This window comes from Melozone crissalis, unplaced genomic scaffold, assembly GCF_028551555.1.
Source record: "Melozone crissalis strain CALT ecotype California unplaced genomic scaffold, PUWL_Pcris_2 ptg000061l_1, whole genome shotgun sequence".
In the NCBI taxonomy this organism is placed as follows: Eukaryota; Metazoa; Chordata; class Aves; order Passeriformes; family Passerellidae; genus Melozone; species Melozone crissalis.
In genome coordinates, this window is record NW_026535839.1 from 5,652,501 (window position 1) to 5,677,394 (window position 24,894).

The 24,894-nt window shown below is 43.5% G+C and overlaps 1 protein-coding gene across 2 annotated transcripts in view; it reads right to left on the reverse strand.

The window, feature by feature from the left end:
* GRIA1 (glutamate ionotropic receptor AMPA type subunit 1) overlaps nt 1-24,894 on the reverse strand; it is a 119,115-nt gene that overhangs the window by 12,143 nt on the left and 82,078 nt on the right. For both annotated transcript variants that reach the window (XM_054288104.1, XM_054288105.1), the window contains exons 9-13: nt 24,249-24,359; nt 23,076-23,282; nt 21,004-21,374; nt 4,676-4,874; nt 3,939-4,186 (exon numbers count right to left, since the gene is read on the reverse strand). In XM_054288104.1, the coding sequence (XP_054144079.1) occupies nt 3,939-4,186; nt 4,676-4,874; nt 21,004-21,374; nt 23,076-23,282; nt 24,249-24,359 (1,136 nt within the window). The remainder of the gene's footprint in view (nt 1-3,938; nt 4,187-4,675; nt 4,875-21,003; nt 21,375-23,075; nt 23,283-24,248; nt 24,360-24,894) is intronic.

The window sequence follows — 24,894 nt, forward strand, 5'->3', positions numbered from 1 at the left end:
GCAGTCTGCCTTCAGAGCTGTTCGCATCTCACTGCTCCAGTGGGGAACATCTGAGGCAGCACCTTGGCTCAGGATGTACAGTGGTGAGTTTTACAGGCTCTGCACATGGGCACTGTTCTTTTCTGGGTGCTGGGTATCAGATGCAATGTTGGTGTTGACATTGCATGAAAAGGAAGTACAAAGCTGGGCACAGCAAGGCACAAATATGAGAGGGTTTTAAAAATTATGGAAGTGGTGGAGGGATGAACAATACACCAACACACCTTGAATGTCAATAAAACAGTTCTTTAAGAAGGCCAAGGACCTTGCAGCTCCCATCTCAGAATTTGTGCTCTGTGCCACAGCAGGAAACCCTGGCCAAGGGGGCTGTTCTCCTATGCTGCAGTTCAAAAATGAGCTGACTGTGAGCAAGAGGAATGTGCTGACCTCCACGAGCCCGCCATGGCTCTGCCTGCTGGGATCCCATCCGAGCACTGAAGCCTTCACAAGGACTGGGAGCCTCCTTCAGGCAGAAGCCTGCCTTCAAAAAGCAAAATCCAGATGCAGTCAAGCTTGCTACCAGTCCAAGAGAAGGCGAAGGTGTAGATTCGAAGGTGGATCAATAGTTTCCCTTTTCAGCTCCAATGGTATTTTGGTCAGAGCCTGACTTTGGTTGCATTTAAAGCAAATGGGAACATGTGAGTGTAGGTCCAAAAAGAATCTGACACTAAGTAAATCATAATTATTCTGTCTCCTAAAACAGAATACAGGTTACTTAGCACTCTGATGCCTGAACCATCTGTGAAAAATTAGTTAACTAATGAGCCAAAATACATTGCAGCTTCTATGTGGGTACAAGGTGTTAACAAAGTAAATGTATTGCTGTTTCCCTGAGCACATTATCAGCAATATGATTTTTGGAGCCATGTGCTGAACATTATGTTTTTTCTTTCCTAGGAAGCTTCATTTTGGTTAATTGCCTCTCCAGCTCCCAGGGAGAACACAGAACAAGCTGTACTACACCTTGACTGTATTTTGATGGAAGACTGAAAAGTCTGGGGTCCTGAATCAAGGTGGGTTTTTAACAGGGAACATTTTGTGTTCACTCACAGACCCTGGGAAAGCTGACTTCTGTTTAATGGAACTTTAATGTCAATATGGCTGCTCTGAAGAACTTGCTCTCACAGATTGCCATCTCAAAAACCTCTCTAGTCCCTGAGTCCAGACCTACAAGGAATTTCTCAGGTTTTCTTTACCCTGTTTCAGATAATTTGGCTTTTCCCTCTCTTTATGATCACTTGTCCAGCAGTGGAGAAGATCTCCTGCTGGGTAAATGGGTGTGTTTTGCAGCAGAGAAACAATCTCATGTCAGGCAGGATCACAGATTGAATTCACTGGTGTTGAAAAGTGAAATTTCTGCCCTCCCATTACTGCCCTTCTCAGACATGCTTAAATATAACTAAATGTTTAACATCTAGAGGTCAAAGATATTCAAAGCCAGATTCACCTAGGAGGAAGAAGTAATTTCTTTTAGCAGTCCAAGAGACCAAATCTTCTGAAAGATTCTGATCTTCTGAAAAGGCTGTTTGCACCTACTGCCACATGTAGAATTATTTCTGGATTATCAACCTTGTTTTCATTCCTTTGTGGCAGCATCCTGACATTGTTTGCCCATGTAGAAGCAAGAAAAATATATGGTGAATGCTCCTGTAGTTTGTCTCTAGGATTCTTTCCTAACTAGCTATCCTAAACGCAGGAAAACTGGTCTAGCTACAATGCCCAGCTTCTAAAACACACCTGATGATACAAGAGAGACCTGGGTCACAAACCTCCTGCAATCCTGGCTCAGAGCTTTTGCTCTGTGGATGGGAGTGGGTGAGGATGGAGACTGAGTGGGAGGCAGGATGGCCGTGCTGGGCAGACACCTCAGGGCTGTCCCCTTGCTCAGGGCAACCTCTCACGAGCAGGACCCCAGGGGGAGAACAGACACTACACGAGGACTGTAGGGAGCTACTGAGATTAAAACAGTTAAAACAACAGGAACAAAACAGACACAATGGGACAAAAAAATGGACAGGAACTGTTCCAAAGAAACACCATCAGATGGAAAATCAAGCATTCCTCCTTTGCCATTAGGCCCATAAGAAATTTGTTCTACATGCAGCCAGGATGAAAAAGAGGAAACAGAAAGAAATGTTAGAAATTTTTTGGAGTCATGCCTAGCAGAGGGATGTTTGGGGTTGCAAAAGTAAAATGATTGATGTGATTTTCTTTCTTGTGGTTTATTTGTCTTTGAAGCATGAAAAATGGCTCTTTCCCATGCTGAAAATTACAAGACAGGTAGGATGTTCCTGTTTGTTTGTTTGTTTTTATAATATTGAAATTAGGATCCAAGACTGATGTTTAAATAAGTCATTAATTAAATAGAATCATCCCTGGATCCTAATTTCCATATTTGCAAGACTGAAAACAAACAGTGGAGGGTGTGCATCAGAAAGCATCTCAAAGCTGTGAGAATATGTCCACCTTCAGCTGGAGGTACCTGAGTCATTTCAGAGCCTGAACTGCACTGGATGCAAGAATTTCCTTCTGGACCATGTGCACTGGTGGTGCAGGTTATCACCTGCAGGGTGTCACACCAGCTTCTCTAAAGTTACTGCTGGTATTGGAAGTGCTCAGTTGAGTGTGAGCTGACTGAAGGACTGTAGTAATCAAAATCCTTGGGTCTTGTCCACTACCAGTGATGCACCTTTGATTTTTTGGGCTGGCTTTGGGTTGGACACTATATGACCAGACAGATCCTTCTGCAAATGGTCATCTGGTAATAATCTGGTTTCTAGAAATCCAGAGATCTTGGATTAAATGTCTGCATTGGGTTATGTTAACAAACAACTATAAGGCCACATGTACACTTCTGGTCAATATGCTTCCATTAATAAATAATTCAGTAACTAATGAAATACATTAGAGTATCATTCTGATTACTTAATGCTACAGGTCCTGAGATCTAATGGTTTGGTAATCTCATGGTTTGGTTTGGTAATCTAATGGTTTACTAAACCATTGCAACTCATGTTCCTCATGATTGTAACAGGAGGAACTGACATGGCTGCTGCCAAAAGGAACCACACTTCTGACATGTCCAAGATCACAATACTACTCTGGGGACTGTGGCAATGCTCTTCTGAACAGGTCAGTTTTCATGATGGATGCTCATGTCCTCGAGTGCAGCTGGTTGCAGTGCCCAGGCTCTGCTAACAACTCAGGGCTGAGTATGTGCTCTTAAAGAGTTCATCCTTTTAAAGGAAGGTCTCTGAAGATTCTTCACAGGCCAGTAGGCAAAGGGATGTGGCAGCTGCAGGTTGGGCTCAGAAATGCAGTGTTTGTACCCCTTTGGACTTGCTATAAATTTGGTGCTTGCTGGGATCTGAATTGACTCAGGGAATGAAACACCCTTTGCAGGGCTTTTCAAAGTGGACTTCCCGCCTCTTCCACCAGCATTCCATTTTAGGGAACACCAAAATGCTTTCCCCATGAGAACTCCCTCTGCAAGCATGGATCCAAGCCAGGGTAATCCCATACTCTGCAAAGCTGTGCAGTTCACATGGCACAGGATGAGCGTCCCTTCTGGATAAAGCTCTGTGAAACCAATGGTTACACCACAGCAGCCCCCTGCCATCACCTCATACAGCAGACACATTCATAGCAAGTGGATCAGCCAGGATCCAGTTCCCAAATGCAGGGCTCGAAGAATTAGACACTCCCATTGCTGCTCAGTGGGAGCTGGGCATTTTACTTCCCTGCACATCCCACTGAGCGGTCACAACCCTTTTTTCCTCCACCTCCCCCACCTCCTTACCCCAAGCTTTCATGATTAACATGGCAATGGAGATTGAACTGTGTGCATACACTGATTTGCTGGGTGGTTTGGCAGAAGGAAGCAACCCCAAGCTACTTACCTGAGCGCAGAGCCCTTTGGCGTGGCAATACCATAGCCCTTGGAGTCCAAGTTACCTCCCACCTTCATGGTGTCGCAGGGCTTCCGCTGCTCGATGTACTCGTTCATGGTGGACTCCAGGAGGTAAGCATACTTCCCTTTGGACTTCCTCACCCGGATCATCCCCTCCTCCGTCGTCCTCACAAAAACAGAGGGCTCGGCTGACTTCATGTACGTCCACATCTTCTCAAACACTGCTATTTTGGATCGCTGCGTAGGACAGCAGAAACCCAACAGAAGCGTTAACGGAGGTTTGGGTGCCCCCTGAGATTTCCAGCTTGGACTGAACACACACCCACACATCAAACAGGCCAAGGAAGCCAAAAGGGGTAACAGGTTGTTACCACTTCTGCACCAGGGCCTAGATCAATCCCTGATTTTATATTCTTGTACAGAGTGATTTTGCAGATCAAACCAAGGGCAAGCCAAGCTGGAAATCTGGAGACGGTTTCATTTGGAGTTGCTCAGAGCAGGTCCTTGGTAACGTGGGGAGGCTCACGGATATTCCATATTTGTGTTCACAACTACAGAATATCACATGCACTGGAGTCACTGCCAATCTTCTGGCAGGCTGTAACATGGTGAGGGGAAGCAAGTGAAAAAAAACCAGACCTGAGCTGAGGACGAGAGAGGACGGACCTGGAGGACTTGCCAAACAAGAAGCTTAGAAAAACGTTTGCATTAAAGTTTCCTTTTTACCCTAAAAAATTCTTTAGTGGAGCCAGCTTCCAGGGTGCCATAGGCGATTTCTGTCTGCTTGGCCAAGTCCTCTGCGCTCTCGATGGGGGACACCATCCTCTCCACGGTGAGGAAGGCAGCCAGGTTAGCTGTGTAGGAGGATATGATGATCAAGGTGAAGAACCACCAGACGCCACCCACTATGCGGCCGGAGAGAGACCTGGGCACAGAGAGGAGAGTCAGGCAGGACCAGGGGGAAGGCCTGAAAGGTGCAGCTTGTGCTTGCAGGCCCATCATTACCTGGCCATTTACCCAAAGTTGCACTCTCCAGCTGCTTCCAAGGAAGCCAGGAGTCTGTCTCAGTTCCTAATTTGCTTTTAAAGGTGTTGATGTAATTAGAGTGGGGATAAATAAATTCACAGTGAAAAAAAATTAGCAATAAACAGAGAGAATTTACTTTGATTTTCAATTCCTTTCAGAGTACAATATTAATAACAAGATATGGAGATAATTATGAGAAAGTTTAGCTGGGCAGGGGGCAATGCCCATCAACAATGCCTCTGTTGAGGTCTCTGTTGTACCATGTACCCTGGCAGGAAGGAGCACCAGCATGGAACCAGACCAGAAGCACAGCCCAGCTGTGATCTTCTGGTGAGCTCCTCCATCGCCTGAAGTTTAACAAAACAACCCCTGTGTTTTTCTGTAAGACATATTGAAGCTCAGAGAGGAGTTATGGTCTTAATGAATAATTTGCCTACTGACATTCTCTCTTTTGTATTCAGCAGATGGTTAGACAAGATGTTCATAATAATGCTTTAAAATCTAGGTGTTTTGTACTGTCTGCACTCAAATAGCCAATTAACTAACCATTTGATAGCTATAGAGGCAAATAAGTCAAGCAGGCATTAATATTAAAATATTTTCAGATATTTTTTAAGAGTGGAAGAGGATTTTAGAATGATGTCAGCATTCAGGCATTCTGTCTAAATTATTTATATGCTCCTTCTCTAGATGCAGAGCGCTGTCCCAGACAGAAGGGAACATACAATGCTGTTTGATAAAGCCAGACAGCCTGGCTAAGGAGGACCTGCCTGTGAGAAACACCATTTATTTCTCCACAGGGGACCATGTTTCAGCATTGTCTTTCTGCTGATCTGAGTCACTCTGCAGAAATATGGTTTATGGGATGGTAACAGAGATATCCCAGTCCAGCTAAGGGCTAAAGTTAGGTGAGACAAATGCGAGCATCTTGTGTCCCATCTGCAGAGAACACTCAGGCTGCAGGACTGTCAGCACATACAGCTTCACCATTTGTTTCATATTTGGAGAGGGACTGGGGAGGGAGGCAGCTATAGATTCAATGCACACATCTTCAGATTGATGAGGAAGAGGAAGAAAATTAGTCTGGATGATGTGTGCTCAGGGAAGGAAGCGCTCAGAAAAAGCACAGAGGCATTAAACAAAAGTAACCAGATAATGTCAAATACAACAATCTCTGCTGATGAAGGCCACTTTGAGCTGGCAAAATCCATTTGCATGGCAAATAATCACATTCATCTCCAGCTGCAAATTATAAAGCCTTTCCTTCCTGATGAAGCTGAGATATTTCTGCGACTGATTTCAATCCCTTCAGCTGCAGTCAGCCAGATTCCTGCCTCCAGACCCTCAACATCCTGGTGATATTCACCACCAGCTAAGCCCAGGGGGCTGCCTGCCCTCAGCTGCAGATGGCTTGTGCTTCCCAGCTTCACACCTGGCACTGACAGCATGGAGAAGTAACTTGGGGCTGCTGAGCCTGGAAGGTAACAGGGAGGGCTGGGGGAGGAGGGAGAATGGGCTGTTTCTTTTTCTTTCCCCAGGGAGACAGAAGGATGCAGGCAGGATTCATGTGTCCATCATGGACTGGTTTCATCTGGGCTGTCCCTGCTGCTGGTGCTGGTCATTCCTCCTCATGGCAGGAGGAGGGATGTGCTCACTCTCACAGGCTGTGGAGGAGAGGAGAGGTGGTCAGCAGCTGCTAGGGCTGCCAGCATGGCAGGGGCCTCGTGAGTGAGTGATGTTTTGTTGTGACACTGCTAGTGGGCAATGCTTGCCCTCATTGCTGGATTGACCTGGAGCTGGAAGCTGTGAACCAAAACTGCTGAAATGCACAGCAGAGAAAACACTGAGCCCATGGGACCTGCAGGACATGGACTGTTAGCACCAGGGAGAGCTGGCCAGTGATGGAGAATCTGGAAGAACAGAGCAGTGCAATAAGGAATGTAATGATAGTCATGATGAACACCACACCACAGATGTGATCCCCGTGACACCCTGGCCCAGGAGCAGTGAACACAGGCTGGACAGAACTAGTTGGGTTTCTCTTGTCTGTTTAGACTGAGCCAATGCCTGCTTAAAATGGCAAGTGCTTGCAAAGGTAATATCTGTTACCACCTTGTTCTGCTCCTTCTGTAGACACAGCAGATGAACAGCAGAGCCTCCATCACAGGGCACATTTACAAAGTGCCTTTTTAATTTAGGAGATATTGTCTGATTTCTGACATGAGTGACTTCAACATTAGGGAGCTAAAAGCCTGGTCAAAAACCAGTGGGACTTAGAATTTATGTTTATGCTCTAGTAAGAGCAGTCACAGAGGAGTAGATGCATTTTGTGCTTTGAAGTCACTGCGAGGTTTTGAAAGTCTCACTCTGGAGCTGGGTAACAAAAAATGACCTTGTATAACAGAAATGTTCTGCAGCTTGAGCCCTGGCTCAAGTCCTTCTCTCCTCACTAATGGGTGCTGTGGGGTTTAAATCCTCCTGCATGAGGACGTGTCCCTGTACCTGTTCAAGCATAACGTTAAGGAATCAGCTCCCTGCTGAGTGGAAAGGAGTCACTAACTCAGCCCCTGCAGAGCTCAGGTGAGACTGAGCACCCTGGTTAGGTCTTTAAAGATGTGCTAAGGCTCAGATATTTGGATCTGTCTGTTTTGACCTCTGCATTCATTTATGTTCATTATCATTGCAAACAGCAGGGTCTAAATAAAATTGGACTAAAATAAGCAAGGGTAACAGTGTAAGAAGTTTTCATTAATGGGGTGCAAAAAGGGGTAAAATATCTAAATAGACCAGACTGTACTTTTTTCAACCTATGTTATTTCCTCTGCACCTAGACTCTTCTTTCCTACACAATCCAAAATAAGATATCTTGATTTCTTCTTCTATCCCTGCCTGTGCTGTGTAAAATAACACACCCCCACTCTTGTCCCTGGCTTGGGATCCTGCCTGTGCCTCCCAGAACTGGCAAGAACAGGATGCTCCTTCCCATCATTACCCTTGCAGGAGTAAGTAGTAAATACTCTGCCCTCATTATCCACAGTGCACAATCTACTTAAAATTAGAGCTGGCTGGGAACCAAGATTTCAGGACCGTGGAAAACTCTGAAATTGTAAATAAAGCCTTAATATTCTCATTTGGAATGCAAAGATAACGGTTGCAAATGTCCTCTAAAAGTAGCACTCTGAAAATGGTTGTTTTGGGTCTGTTCAAGCTTTGCTTTTTGCTATTACTTATAGTTTAATTTCTGAAAGACTAAATGGTATAATTTTAACATGGTAAACAATTTTGTTTCTGCTTTCTCTTACAAATAATTATCTTTTAGCATTTATAGTACATTATATCCTTACCTACTGCATATATAATTTAAAAGATAATTCTCAAATGTGCTACTTTAAATCTGCCCAATAAAAATACTGCAGATGGCCAAGCTGAAAGTAATAATTTTTTTTTACTTACATGACTTTTTAAAAACCTTTCCTTGCAAAAATAACTGCATCTTACCAGCAGAACACAGAAAGGAATTGTAAGTTCCCTTTGTTCCCAGGAAGAGATTTGTTTGAATATTTTAGCCTTAGCATTGATGGATCATACAGGAATAGAAAATCATGCATCTATAATCTCATTTCTTAAAACAAAATGCAATCCTTGATCAAAAAATTTTCTCTTTGATCTTATCCCTCATGGAAGGTAGGAAAAGCCAGCAGGAGTTTGCTTTTGCTTTGCCATCTATTAGAAGAGAACAATACATTTTTGCAAAAAAATATTAACAAGATCATCAGAAAATATACAGAATAAACCTCATTGGAAAACTGTTCAAGCACCGGCTCAGTTCTCTCCCACTTCTCCCTTCCCCCTCCCCAAATCCATTCCTTATGGAGAATTACACCTAAACTGACAGTGTTTTAATTAGAAGTGCAAATCTGGGATCCTGAAGCCATAGTTGCTTTGGGAGGATTTCCCAGATTTGCTGCTAAATTCAAGTCTAATAAAGGCTCACTTGCTCAACTGACACATTTGTCACTGAATGAATTTATGCAAAACTGTTGAAAGAAAAGCTCTTCTATGCTTGTGCTACTGATTGTGGGTCAAATCCACTTTTGGTCTTCTACCCACACAGAGCCTCTGATCTCCAACACAGCTCTGTGAATTTGATACTGATCTAGACAATTCGATGGTTCTGCCTGAAATCTGACTCAGTAGTGGATTAATTGCATGCATTTTGCACCAGTTTTGCTCTTATTTTAAGCAAATTTTCAATATTAAACTCTGTCAATGTAAAGGGCTTTGCTTTTCCTCTGTGTCACAGACCATCTGGCATGGTTGGTCTCACCACTTTACCTCCTGACATGAACCCCATATTTGCTGAAAAGGCAAAGGAAGAAATTCAGTGTGGAGTTGTGGAGCTGGGATCAGCTCTGGGTGCATCCATCAAGTACAGACTGCAGAGCTCTTATCCTCTTATTTTCTGCTGTGCCATGGAGAGTTTTGAATGAGCTCACAACTGCTTGCCACAAAATTCGAGGGATCATAATGCAAGTTTCTCTGTTCATGCTGCATTACTAATTTTCTTGCCATATGAGTTTGTTTTTACTTGTTATTGAATCCTAGCTCCTGGTACAAGACTTTGGAGCCCTGACTGCAGTGCTGGGCATTAACATGCAGTGATAGGAAAGCCCTTACAAATACAGAAGTAAGAATGTTTTCCACTGATATTCTCATTTACCTCTCCCAGAGGGACAAATTCTTTCTTTATATCTCACAACTTTTCCACAGAGCTAAGAGCTGCATATTTTGGCTCCCTGTGGGTAACACTAACCAGGGAGACAGGGTAAGGAAATTGAGGGTGCACAGGCACTAGGAATCCCATGCTGGCTCTGTCCTGGTTTGCTTTCTCTAATTCTTGTTAAAAAGAAAAGGAAAAAAAAAAAATTAGGGCTTCTTACGTTTTGCATATGGGCTGGAGATCTGCTCTTGTGATTTCAGGCAAACCCTGCCAATCCATCCCACCCCAAATTCAACGTGCTGAGAGGAGGCAGTATGGATTATGGAATCCCAGCAGAAGTGCCTTTAAGAAGGGGCCTTGTGGATGCTCACAGTGTAAATATTGCATCAACTGAATGTGATCTCTGCAAACACACAGAATCTCCCAGATTCAACAGGGGGATGTATATCTGTGAGGCGTTAATTATAAATCATGGTTTATTTACTGTTGCTTTCTGCCTAAGCTAATGGCTTTGGACAGCAGTGTATGCTCTCTCTCCTACTGTTTCATCTCTTCTTTTGCAGAATATGTTGGCATATTTTCCCCCTTCAATTTCCCTTTAATGGGCAAAACCTCATTCTAAAATGAGTTTTCCTGCTTAGTCAGAAATGCATCATGCCACTTGTGGTTCTCCACTCATTGGGCCCTGGATTACTGCAGTGCTAAGTATAAGCATGACTGCAGGAGCAGCTCCGTGCTGTTTTCCAGACATTCACTTAGCATTCTGACAGGCAAGAGGTGCCTAAGCCTAATCAGAGGACCAGCATCCAGGAGCTGGGTTTTTCTGTTCCCTGTGAAGCCCGGCTACTTTATGGGATGCTGGATAGCTTACTCCATCTCTCTAATTTAGCTCCCAGCTGTGGGAGAAGAGGATGAATCACATTGATGAACCTGTCCTGGGTGGGTGGCCTGAAGCAATGGCACCAGGTGGAATTTACCTCTGAGCTGCTGCTTTGCCCAATTCCCCTTCCTGAGACACTGAATCCCAGCAGGCAGAGGCAGCATCAAATGGGCCCAGCCATGCAGGGCATGGGTGATGTGTGCACTGCACAGCACTTTGCAGGTTGTGCCCTTGTGTGTCCAAAACAACACCTGTGGGTTCTCAGCAAGCACAACTCACCTGCTCTGCTAGAGGGGTGTTGGAAGCACAAGATGCCAAACAAACTGGAACTGACATGGGCAGCAAGCCCTCTTGAACTTCAGCAGGACCCATAAAAATACTCCAATGGAGCAGAACTGCAGGACTGAGGTATCACTGCCATCCTGCACAGCATCCCTGGCTGCTGAAATGAGATGTTTAACCTTAAAAATACAGGATAAAGCACTCAACTCTTCCAGAGGGCAGCTAAAGACAGTACAAATGCAGGGCCAGGATAGAGGGATGAGATGGAACCCTAAGAAAAAATGAGTATAGCTGAAAGGCAGAGAGGTAGATCTGATCATCCTCTAAAATACACACAGTGTGCCTCTCCCTGTTGCAGACAGGGTGCTTGAAGGGATGGATGTTTAGCTAGTGATTTGCTGAGAAACAGGTGGCCACTTTGGGCTGCTTGGCAGCCCCAGAGAAAGGCAAAGTCATCCCTCTTCTGCTGTTTTGCCAGCTACCACTACAAGGATTAAAACCCCAACTCTCGTCATGCCTTTGAGCAAAAATTTCACTGTAAAAAAGGCTCTTCATGTATTTTTCTCACTCTGATGACATTTGTTCACTTTGCTGAGAAAAACTCACAAGGTGACAAGCATAAAATTTTGTCAGAAGCAGTTGCTGGAGAGCCCCAGGAGATTCATTATTCAGGAACTTCCTCAACCTCAGGTGGCCCCAAATTTAGCAGCACTCATCCTTCTTTTTGAGCAACAGCCTATTGTGCCAATGTCCTTTACTGAGTTGCTGGATTCCATATGGTCTCCCACAGTCTCTTCTTCAAAGTCTACTTGATGAAAAAGCTGCTTTTTTCCCCCAAAAGATTTAATATGCTTTGGATTATATGCCATCAGTTCTTCATTTTTCCAAGATCCTCTTTAGCCATCTACCTTTGCTCACACTAGAGCTCCATTTCTGAGACTTCTGGGCAATAATGCTACAATAACCTACTTCAGACTTCTTCCAGGGAGTCTTGCCTTCGTTCATTTTGCTTAATTTTTTTCCTGTCTTTTGTCAGATTTCCCAGTCTGATGAGAGACAGGCTTTGCTCTGGAAGGAGAGTATTTTCTGCACTGGAAGATATTAACTTTGGCAATCTTTCCAAATATTCCCTTCATTTTATCTCTCATTTCTAATTTAAAATGTGATTCCTCACCGGGACCGTACAAGTGGATTTTCTATAGTTTCAGTTTGGAGCTTTTCTTTTTTGAACAGGGACAGACATACTATATCTCTTGTAGAAGTGGTGAGGAATGAATCTGCTCTCCCCAGACAGTGTTTTTAGAAGAGTTTTATGTGCACAGGTGTGCCTGTGCTTTAACATTAAAACCCCCATACAGTGAAGGGAAAACAAATTCAGTGTTTCTGCTCTCCCCTATTTCACCTGCCATGATCCATTCGGCGATTTTTAAAATCTTTTTTTAAGGCTTCAGAAGCACTGTTGAGATGAAAAGCTGCCCTCTCCCTCTGTTTTCCTCTCTGCAGCCTGAGCTTTTTCTTCTTATTGCAAGCTTCAAGAAATGAGAGAAGAGAAAATTCCTCCCCTGGGAGAGCATCCTATGCACTTGGCTCCTGCAGCTGGACCCTCGTGTACTCTTCATCACATCTCACACCTATACACAGGGCACAAGTGCTTATTTTATGCCTTTTCCCTTTCACCACATGAGGACTAATCTCCTTCCCCTCTACTCCTCTGTTCACACACCCGCCTCCTATTACTCCTCATCAGACTGAGTTGGGAGAATTCATTAGTGTATAAAACACGCTTTGAAGTTGTCCAAATAACAGTGATGTAACACTTTTGCACTTCTATAGACTCTTTTATCTGAAGATCAAAGTAGTAAGTTATGATTACCATGATTGGATTATTGCTGCTTAGCCTTTGGATCTGAGGGTAAGCAGCAACTCTTCTGGGTAGGCACTAATCAGAATTACTGCATGATTTTATTATATAGATTGAATGCCATCAAGTGTGCTGCTGCTGTTTAAGGGAAGGGCTGTGTGCACAAGCTCTGTGCCCTTTCCTGCCATCTGAGCATATGAATGAGCTGCTCCAGCTGCTCTCCAGCTGCTCCTTTGATCCATGTGGAAATGGAGGGAAGGCAAAGACAGTGTGAAAGACTTCAGAGGTGACACCAGGCTCTGCCCTCTCCAACTCCAGACTCTGCCCAAGCACATAACGATTTTTGCCCCAATTTCTTAGCAAGATCCACATTTTGTTTTTCCCAGTTACTTGGCTTCCTCAAGCCTTTCACAATGCATAACACAATATCTCTGTCCTATTTCAATAAATTTGTCTTAACTTCTCATCATCTTGGGGTGTTACCATGGGATTGGTAACACCAATTGTTCAGTGAACAAATGGATTCCTGAACTTTTCATGAAAAAGGGGTATGGTGCTTCCCCAATTACAAGGATGAGTAGTTGGGATGAAATCTGACACAAAAGCAGAATAGGCCCCATAAATGCCTGTGACAGTGTTCACAGGGGTCTGAGGATGAGGGAAAAGATGAGGATCTGACTCCATGTTTCAGAAGGCTTGATTTATTATTTTATGATATATATTATATTAAAACTATATTAAAAGAATAGAAGAAAAGATTTCATCAGAAGGCTAGCTAAGAATAGAATAGGAAAGGATGATAACAAAGGTTTGTGCCTTGGCTCTCTGTCTGAGCCAGCTGACTGTGATTGGCCATTAATTAGAAACAACCAGCATGCGCCAATCACAGATGCACCCGTTGCATTCCACAGCAGCAGATGATTTATTTTTTCACTTTGTTCCTGAGGCCTCTCAGCTTCTCAGGAGGAAAATTCCTAAGGAAAGGATTTTTCATAAAAGATGTCTGTGACAAATGCCAAATTCCATTGGAATTAAGGCAGAACTCTGAGCCTCCCAGTGGAAGGCCAGTTGTGGGGATGACACCAGCAAGGAGCAGCTGGGCATGCTTTTTGTGTTTCCTGAGCCAGAGCAATTTGAATCAAGGAGTTCAAAGCTCATTGGAATGTGTATCCAGTGAGTGTGCACATGGTATCTCAGTGCTGATAAAAGTAATGTACAGCATATGGAAGAGTTATTTAAGCAGGGCTTCCCTGTGAAAACATGCTCAGGGCTTCCCATCTTAGCTACAATATTTTTTTTTGGAGTGCCAACATTAAAGCAGTGTGTGAGAGGCAGCCTTGCAGAGGACAGCACCTGAGGGAGGTGGAGGCCATTCAGCTCCTCACAACCCTTATTCTTTGACAAAAACACTTGGCAGTCGACCTAACTATTAGAGCGACACAACCACACTCAGTCCTGCCTGCAGAGCCCAGCTGAGCTGACTGCTCAGGAACAACTTGTTATTGAGAGGAAAGGAAATGGGAAAAAGCCTGCTGCTCTCACTGACTGAAAATCAGCAAGTCTGAGTACAGCAGGGGGGTCCCTGGAGGCTCTGAGAGTCTCCTGCTGCAATCAGGGAGGAGGCTCTGAGTGTCAGAAGGCAGCTCTGTAAATCTTAGTGCTCCTCATCATCCTGAGTCAGTGCCCAGCATTAGAAACACAAACAGCACCTTCCAGTTCCATGTCAGAGAACACAGAATGGTGTGGGTTGAAATGGATTTTTAAGTTCATTTCGTTCCAATCCTCTGCCATGGGATACCTTTCACAGGTTGCTCCAAGCCCCATCCAACCCAACCTTGAACATTTCCAGGGATGGGGCAGCCACAGCTGCTCTGGGCAACCACAGCTGCTCTGGGCAACCTGTGCCAGGGCCTCACCACCCTCACAGGCAAGAATTTCTTTCTAATATCTATTCCAAATCTACCCTCTTTCATATAAAACTTCCCAAGATATTTTAAAAAAGAGGGAAATGCACTTTCTTCCCTGCTATTTTCAACTTTGTTTTCAACGAAAAATATGAGAAACATCTATTTAATCCTGAAGAAAGAAATTGCAAAAGTATTTTTAGGCTAATATATCTGCTTTTAGATGAAGTGTTTGATGACTTATCTTAAACACAGCTGGTGGAATGATTAGTGAATCTATCACTCAATGGGAGGAGTTTCAGCAAATTTCTTGCTGTCCCCCAGCAACCTCAATGCCAAAGGCCCAAAGTCAGAACTGTGGGAGAATGATTAAATATGCCTGAAAGGAAAAGCATCCTGAGGAAGTAGCTTACAGGTCAGTGGAGGAAGCATTCATTACCTCTGCAGCATTTAGACATTTTCAGATGGCAGAGTGTGCAAATTCAAAAGACAATTTTTCCTTTACAGAACAAATTGCATCACTGCAACAATGCTCTCTCGGTTGGTTATTTCCTCCTTCTTTCCAAATGAAAAAAAAGGACAGCAAAGATGATTATTTTAAAAGAATTTCCATTTTCCCCTGGCTGCCACGCTCTGGTTGCCATGGAAGTGCACAGACTCCAAAGGGGACTGTTCAGTTGGATATTGTGCAATTTGTCAAGCTGTTCCTCTGGTGAGTAACTTCCCTGGTTAAGTGCATTTTAGAAATAAGTGTGGTCATCAGTTCCTGGTGATTTGCAAGTGCTGCTGTTACCCTGTGACCTGAGCTTGCTCTCCCTGGACATAATTAACTCTGCCAGGTAGAGATAATTGCAACATCATTTGCAATCACTTTTATAAGGCAAAGAGACTTTTCCAGAAGTTGAAGTCCTGATTTTCTTACTTTTATTCTCAAAGAAAGCCAGCTCACCACTTCAAGCAAACCAGCACAAATGAATGAACCTGAGCTTTGTCCCCACAGAATCATTAAGGCTGGCAAAGCCCTCTGAGATCAGAGTCCAACATTTCCACATTGCTGCCATTAAAATTCACCATTAAACCACATGTCCATGTATTTTCAACACTTCCAGGGATGGCAATTCCACCACTTCCCTGGGCAGCCTGTTCCAATGCCTGACCACCATTCCAGTGAAGAAATTTTTCCTAAACTTCAATTTTAATCTCCCCTGGTGCAATTTGAGGCCATTTTCAAGGCAGATGCTTGGAGTGTTAGAGAAGACACTTACTGAAATCAAGAAGAGTCATCAGATAAATACCCCTGCTCAGCCCTCTTTTCAGGAAGGAATTAAATTCCTTTTGATTGCTAAATGCAGCTGGTTCTAATTTCTCTAATGCTAAATTTTTAGCAAAATAAGTAAGTACCCTGCAAATGTAAGTTTACAAAGGATGGGACAGAAATAATTTCCTTGAAAAAAAATCCAAATCAAACCTCTCAATAAAAAAAAAAAAAACCCTCCCAAAAAAAATTCCAAAAAACCAAACAAAAACCCCCACAACTTTTTGGTATTTGTTCTAATCAATTTCTGATTTAGATTTTGCCCAAAAACTGGCTAAACCCTTTCAGTATTGGGAAGATCTTGATGGAATTTAAAATGCTGCTGCCTTTCAAAATCTGAAGTCTCCTGTGACTTTTTTCAATTGGGCTAAAAAGAAATGTAAATAAACAGGAAAAAGAGCAGAGGAAAATGCTCAGCATTAATTACAGGTACATGATAAATACCTGGATTGCTGTTCCCCAGACAAACCACTCTGATGGAATGCAGGAGTGAGACTGAGGAGGAGCAGTGAACATGAGCACACAGCACAGATCAGCCAGAGCACTGTTCCCATGTCACAAAAAAACAAATAACCATGTCCACAAGATGCCTATAAATAATAGATTGTATTTATTGACTGGAGAGCAGCCAGCATCTATCTCTCTCCTTCCTGCCTGGGAGTGCAGCCATCCATCATCTCTGCCAGCAAAGCTCCCTGCTCAGCACACCCAGCTGTGGTCACTGCCTGGCACAGCCCAGTGCACCCTGCAAAGCCTCTGCAGGTCAGGGAAAACCCTGTTAGCTCTTTATCCCAAACCAGCTGGAGGGTGGATGGTACCTTGAGCCATGTCTCCTTGCCCACATTGAACCCCACAGTTTTTAGGGCACACTAAACAACATCCTTTGAATCACCATTTCAAAGTGTGGTTTTATTTTGCTTTGAAATGGGAAATGAGAATTATTCCATCATTGTTATTTTAATGTTGGTGTGACCTGAGCATTTCCCAGCTGTGGTCCCACCTTGCACAGAGGCTCTCCCTGCTCAGGCAGCCCTGCTGATGCTCCCAAAGCATCCCCAGTCCAGGCTCTCTCTCAGACACAGATGGGATGAAAGCTTCCTCTGTCCAGGCTCTCTTTCAGATGGGATGAAAGCTTCATCCACCATTCACTCCCAGCACAGGCTGACCACGACATCTCCAGCTCTGTTCTCTATGAGACAGATTATAATGAGTGATTTCAAGCTGTGCTGCCCAATTATCATGACAAGATACCCCAGTGTGCCATGAGATGAGTATGCATTTCCCTTCTACTCACAGCAGATTTTGATCTGAATTCAGAATATGTATCCTTTTTGTTTCAACAGTAAAGAGAGGCTCCAAAAAGTGAAGCTAATTTTTGGAGATCTTTATTTAATTTTCCTCTGGCAAGGCACAACTGATGTCTGCATTCACCAGGTGATATTGTGTAATATTTATCCACCTGCCAAACCTGACATGGGACAAGGTTCCTGCCGTCAACTCAGCTGAGAGTAACTGTCTATTCTAGCTCATGGTATTTTCAAATGAAGAAAAAATGCCTTTCTGGAAGATCTGTTTTAACCAAATGTATTTCATTTTAGTCAAACGTAAATTTTCTGAGTCACAGGAAGAATAACTGGATTAAATTTAATAGTCTTCAATATACAAGAAATTGCTTTTGGGCTCAAACCATATGAAGCAACATATTTTGTGATAAAAAATAGGAGATCAAGATAAGAAGCTGACAAGAGATGCTATTTTGCTCCCTGTTTTTCCATTCTTTTCACAGCAGTCAAATTATTTATTTTGCAGAAAATGATGGAGAAGATGAAAAATTCTGATGCCTTGTTTTGCTGCAGAGGAGATGGGAAGCCCAAGCCTCCCCTCACTCTCCTTCTGAAAGGTCTCAAGTCCATCCTAAGTGAGGAATGGCTGTAACGTGCTGGACTTTATCAAGGTCCTACCCCTTCCAGCTGCTACACACTGTGGTTATTTTAAGCTCTGAAGACAATTTATCAAATTACAGTTCTGAAAATGGTACAATGTGAGTCATATTTACTTCACATTTTTCTTTCCGCAGGCTCTTGCTATTGGCTGTGGGTTATTTATTACCTCTGATGCCTGCTCTGAGAAGCTCCCTTCTGGGTCTGTATTTCACCTTTAATGAGTGCTTTTGCAATTTCATTGCAGTTTTCTGAAGCTAAGGTGGCACTTAGCAAAGCCTAATGGTTTATGGCCCATTTCAGAGTCACTGATTCCTGCCTGTCCCTGTGGAGCTGAGCACAGCTCCGAGCTGCTGCTTCTCCCTTACCCTGCTGGGTACCAGCCCCTGCTTTGAGAGCTTTAAGGGCAACAACAGGGGCCGTCTCACCTCAACCAGGGCAAATTAGTGCTGGCAGGGACTGTTCCACACCCAGTGGGGTCAGTGATGGTGCAGAAGGTGGGCACACACTCCAGTGGGAAATGTCTGAGAGCTCTCAGCCCCCTTAGTTTGAAGCCACACATTTACCAGGGAGTCATTCCTGGATGGATTCCCTGCTCATGCTCGTGTTTCAGCACCCAAAGGCACAACACAGCTCCAGTTGGGACTCTCCATGACTGGTTGCTGCCTGCCCTTTGTCCCATCCACCCAGTCGATGCCTAGACGTGAAGGATTCAGAGCTTCAGTTGACCTCCTGCAAAGAGGCTCTGAGCGGATAACCCACAGCTCTGCTCTCTCTTGGCCATCCACAGGTCATTAAATTCACAGTGGGTCTTTAAAGTCCTTGGTTGGTTGTCCCCAACGTACTTAAAAGCCTGTTTAAAGCTCTGCCTAGTAAGACTGTCCTTAAAAAGGACAACAATTTCCTTCAAAAGCGAATTTTTGTCTCTTTGGGGCATCGAAGTTCCCTGGAGACTGGTCTGAGACTGAGGAATGCACATTTACAAGAGAAGTTATTGCTGCAAACTTCACCACCTGCTGTGCTGAGTGATGTGTCTGTGGTTTTGATCTTACTCTTTTTTTTTAATGATAAATACATAGTGGCATATGCACTTAAAACAAGCACGATCTGGAAAAATAACAAACAAACCTTCAGACAAATTTCCCCTGGTCCTTTCCAAAACAAAACTGAAATAAACAACCAAAAAACCTCTACAAAAACAAAATACACCCCTGCACTTGCTCCTTTCTGCTGGGGAGAGAATGACAGAACAGATGTATAACAGAAGCTATTTATGTTGGTTAATGCATTACTGGGGAGATGCTGAGAGATAGTAGAGATAAGTTTAGAAGCAAGCACATAGGAAATATATTAGAATAGAGCAGATATCCCCACCTGCCCACAGTGTCATTCTACCAAGTGTTCATTTCTAAGTGATGTGTCACAGAAATCCTGCACTGGGTTCGTGTGAAAAATACATGTGAAACAGGGAGCGGGCTCAGAGCCTTTCTGCACAACAACATCCTACAGAAATTCTCACTCTTTGCTTCCTCCTGGCTTTCACATCACACAAAAATATCCCTCTCCCCTTACAACCATCTCAAGGAGCTGTACTCAGAGTACTGGGAGTTATAATAATTCCCGTATTTAATTTTTAAGTTTTTATCATCTTGCCAATAGTTGTAGCAGTCAGAAACTGCTCTTGCGTTCCATGGGAAAATATTGGCTTCAATGAAATTGTAATTTTCATTATCAGGATGATTAAATCAACCAACATTAAAATAACAATGATGGAATAATTCTCATTTCCCATTTCAAAGCAAAATAAAATCACACTTTGAAATGGTGATTCAAAGGATGTTGTTTAGCTAGGGCAAATCTTGTTATCTGGATCAAACCCACTGATCTTTCCCTGACACTTTTTATTAAAGATGTTACCAAATTTGCTATTCCTCAAAGCCTCAGCTTTTCACTTCTCTCTGCTCCTCCTTGGATCAGAAACCACCTATTGAAATGGCCTCACAGGAAGACATTTTATTTTCTAAATAAAAATAATGACAAAAACAACAATGAGAATAAAAATTACAATAACCTGATCCTAATGCATGGGGCTGGTTACAAGACAGCAATAAAGTTGAAATTCCCTCTGCTGGGGAGACTTTCTGGATTCTCTGTCCAGCCTCCTACTAATCAATGATCAGATAATAAAACATATTCATAAAGGCTGCCACTATCAAAGTGCCCTGCAGGCTGTTATTTCCCTGCTATCACAAGCTCATTAACATTTGGATAAATTGGCATCTGATAGCCAAAAAGCTGGTGCTCAGTCTTCCCTGCCATCTTAGGGGGGCTGTGCTGAGCTGCACGGAGTTATCTCCCCTTGTCCATGGAGCTGTGTCTCCTTCTCATTCCCTGAGCTCTGATGCCACCACAGCAGGCTGGAAATCAACCTCTGCCCACTGTCTTCACCCATAAGATGAGTATTTCTGGGTGAAACTTTGAAGAGAAGGGAGACAAAGCCTCCAAAAGGAAGTAAAAAATACCCAAGTAAATCACAAGAGTCATTCACCAAAAAGTTCCTTTAGGGACACTTTGGATGTTGGGTCCACCTGAACTTTCAGGCAGCAGAACTGTTGGCTGAAATGGAAAGCAGGATGTAACTTGGTCTTTCTCTAACCTTTTTAAAGGCCAGTAACAATTAAGCCACTCATTGTGCTCCATATTTGGAGCACAGACCATATAACCTTTCACTGGGCACCTATTATTTCTCCCTACCTTGCTGGAAGTTTTTATCTTCCCTATAATGCTAAAATCATATTATTTCTAGTAGCAACAAAATAAGTTACTGACAAAATTTGATTGCAATTGAGCGGCTTTAGAAAAGCTTGTTATAATTTCTGTAAATTCCTTCAAAAGAACTCCCCAATAAAAATTTAAATGGTATTTTCATGGTGTCAAGTTTGAGGTCCCAAGTTCACAGCTGTGAGACCCGTGAACTTTTGGATCCTTTCTGAGTCTGTAACTGATTCACAAAGCCCCACTTTGGTTCAGGAAAGGAGGTCAAAGTAGAACCTGTTCAGCTTCAAAGCACGCAGAAAGATTAAACTATGAGAACTGGAAGAAGGTTGATTGGGGAAGGCAACCCACCTTGGAGAAATATCACATCCTTGCTGCATGAAAGCTCCTAGGGAGAACCAGAGGCTGTTGAATATCCCAAACTCATTTGTCTGGTCATTGGCTGGCTGGTCCCGTCCCTCCTCGTACTCCTCAGTGTGCCACTCGTAGGGGCTGAAGCGACTCACCAGGAAGAGGACAACGCTCACTCCAATGTAGGCAAAAACAATGCACATCCAGATCTCATAGGCCAAAGGATCCAGAAAGGAAAAAACTCCTGGTTTGGACTTTTGAGGTTTTTTTATCATTATTGATATACCTAAACTCATGAATGGTTTGGAAAAGTCTATAACTTCTTCTCGAACCAGGGTGATGGTTAATGGTGCCACAGCCACATCTGCCCTCTGAAAAATGAGACAGAAAAGAGATTTTCAGACTGGGAATAAAATGTATCTACTAACTGCAGTGTATGATCCTTTGATCTCTGTTTAACCTCGCTATCTGAGAAGAAATCAGGCAAAACCGATTCCAAGAAAAAGGTTAAAAAGGAGAAGCCCATAATATTGGTGGATTATTTCCATTTTATCGCTACTGATTACCAGATCTGTTTTGAAATCACAGCACTTTCTTTTTGCAGCCACCCAGCTCTTCTCATCTGATTTATCCACTGATGTCACAATATGATGAAGATGATTTTCTCTAAAAGAGCTTTATCATCCAGACATCAAAAGAGGCAAGGAAAGGCCAATCTCCTGAAAGAGGATGTCAGGATGTTTACTTCCATCAGGAACTGTCTTTTGATTGCATAACTGATGCAGGAGAAGAGGAAAAATGTTCCAGCACACTGATATGTACTCTCCACTAATTTTGCAGTCCATCTTGAAAATGGAGAGGGTGATGCATTGAAATGGCTGGCAGCATTTACAGTGGAGCTACCATCAGGAGACAGATCGTCCCCACTCCAACACAGTCTCACATGGACTTGGGGACTGATGCTCCCTGCATGATTTCCGTTGTAGGGAAAGGGAAATTAGATCCCTCTGTCTGAGGAATGTCCTAAACATCACAGAGCATGAACTATCACACCAAACCAGGTTTAGAAGTGTAGGGTGCAGGTGTACATCCCTGATGATGGAAATGAGTGGCTGGACAGAAAGTAATCTCATCCTTCCATTCACCATTCATGTGCTGAGTGTTTGAAATCTTTTTCTTTCATCCTGCCATTACCATGCAAATATAAAACAGAGTAAAATTTGGAGATTCTACCCGTGGGAAAATATGACCTTTTGATACTTGTTCTTCTAAAAAGGTAAAGAAAAAGAATCTTGGAACTGTTGAAAGAAAACGTTTTGACATTTCCATAGGCACAGAATGTGCCGTCTCTCCCCTAAATTAAAACATTTCACTTGGGCTGATTGTTTGAGCTGCAGTCCTCTGGAGAGCTCAGGCTGAGAGAGGGCAGAACTCCTTCTTGTTGGGATCTTTAGCTGGTCAGAGTGACCCTGAGAAAAGTTAGAAAGTCTCTTTTCCCAGCCCAGCTCTTGAAGGAGTCAGAACTCTTCATTTCTCGGTCTCAAGGTTGTTTATTGTATCTTATCTATAAAAAATTTTCTCCTGCCCTGCTGAGGTCCATCCAGCAGGACAGTTCCAGGCACACTGCCTGCCCCCAGGGCACTGTTATGTCTTTATACTAAAAACTATGTATGCAATGTTTACAATTACTTTCCAATACCTATCACCTATGTTAGACAGTGAGCTTCTACTCTAAACCAATCTGTAAATGCCAACATCACAGCAGAAGATGGAGACCAGGAAGAAGGAGAAAGGCTGGACACACCCAATTCCCTCCATCTTGCCTCCTGAGCCCCCATACCAAAAACCCCAAAAATCTACTTTTCCACCCTGTGATAACTTCACTATTATTCTACCCAAACTGTTGTGGCTTGCTGATCTTCATATAAGGTAGGTAATTTGTTTCACTGGTCAAACCCACAGGTGTTTTGGGCTCTGTGCCAGGGTGTCAGAGCCCCCTGGCAGGGGTCCTGGCCATCCTGAACTGCCAGAGGGATGTGCTGGGTTCCCACACCTTGAGGTTGGAAACTCACCCCATAGACGAGCTCTCCCACCATGCCGTTCCAGGTCTTGGTGTCGGGGTCTCGCGCGCCGTACTTGCCGTCGCGCACGATCTCCAGCCGGTAGTGGTAGCCCACGTGCTTGGCAATCTCGGCAGCCAGCTCCACGCAGTAGCCCTCGTACCTCTCGTTGCCCTCAAACTGGTTGGCATTCTTCTTGAGCATCACGTACGGGTCCTCCTGGCACACAGAAGAGCAGCATTGAGCCCCACTCCTCGTCCCAGATGTGCACACCAGCTTTTGGTCGCCCTGCAAAGCTCTGGCTTTGTGTTGCTGTGCCAACACATACAGCCAACACACCGTGGGCTTAATCTAGAAGGTACAGAGTCTGAATTTTTTTTTTATTGTGGCATATTCTTTTTATTCATGCAGAATCTGTGTGCAGCTCCCGCAGTGATGCACCTGAGGGGAATGGAGCAGCTGGCAGGATTTGGGCAGCAAACCTTTCAGTGTAGTTCTGTAAGGGGTATTTAATGTATCTGAGCTGTGAATTTTTAAAGCCATGCCTGCCTGTGTGGGCACAGAGAGAATCAAATCTGCTGGACAGGAGAGAGCCTTAAAGTGTTTAACTCAGTTTGGGTATTGTATCTTCTCTGCAGACTCCCAGTAAGCAATCAACAAACAAATTAGTAATGTTTCACGTTTCTGCATGTAAGTGTATACAATGACACAATACATGATACCATACATTGTGGGCTACCTATTATTCCTTCGTGATTACAGTGGAGATTTGCTTTTAAAGCAATGATTCATCCTCTCTGAACAAAACAGATTATCCTTCCCAAAACTGCAGCCCCCATTCTGTGGGATAAATACAAACCACAGGTACAATGTTCCTGATTTGCCTGTGTTGATGCCTCTATCTTGTCATAATCTTTTGTATTTTCTACACTTAAGCATGAGGGCTCTTTAATACCTATTTAATTAGCCACAGCAATTTGCAGATACCTTTATGGAGCTGGCAGGAAACAGTAAGTGCTATTATTGTTGTTATTATTATTATCATTATCATCATCATTATTATTATTATTATTGCTACTATAAAAATGATATAATACAAAGAAGGGCTCATGAGTGGGAAGAGGGAGCCTGCACATCAGGGAGATGGGGAAGAGGGAGAGCTGGGATGGAAGTCATGGCACTTACCAGGATAGTTGTGACTATGTAGGTCCTGTTCTGCAGGCTCGTAGATTCGTTGCCACTTTGAGTATCTACAGCTATTGGGACCAGCTTCTCATCTTCATTCCAATAACCAATCTGCCCAATACAAAACCAGGATTAATACGGCTTTGGAATATTAGCCAAGGTACAGTAACAGGGTCATCCAAGTCAGATCAGCCTTCTCTGCATGTTCATACCCAGCCAGAAATCTCCTCTCCTGATTTTTCATGCCTTCGGTGAAGGGGACAGGGAAATTCCCCATCCCACTGTGCCTACAGCCTGAAATTAATAATGTGCATGATGTGCTACAGTAGCACAGTGCCATGCAAAAACGTTTATCACATTGTACTGGAGATTATTGCCATTCCTACAAAGAAAGTTCATACTTTCCCTGTGTGACTTCCAAATTTATTCTAATGGTGAGCTTGTCTGCTGCAGGTGCGAGTGCTAGAGGGTGATGAAAAATCATCCTGCAGCTGAAAGCTTGCATGAGTACAGGAGTGACTCTCAGGACATCTTGAGACAACAGGACAAAAAATCAAGTCAGAACTTCTCCCCCATTCCTGTGCCAGTGTCAAAAGTTTGGGGTTATGAATAAACTGAGCATTTATAAAGGGAAAAATTCTGAGGT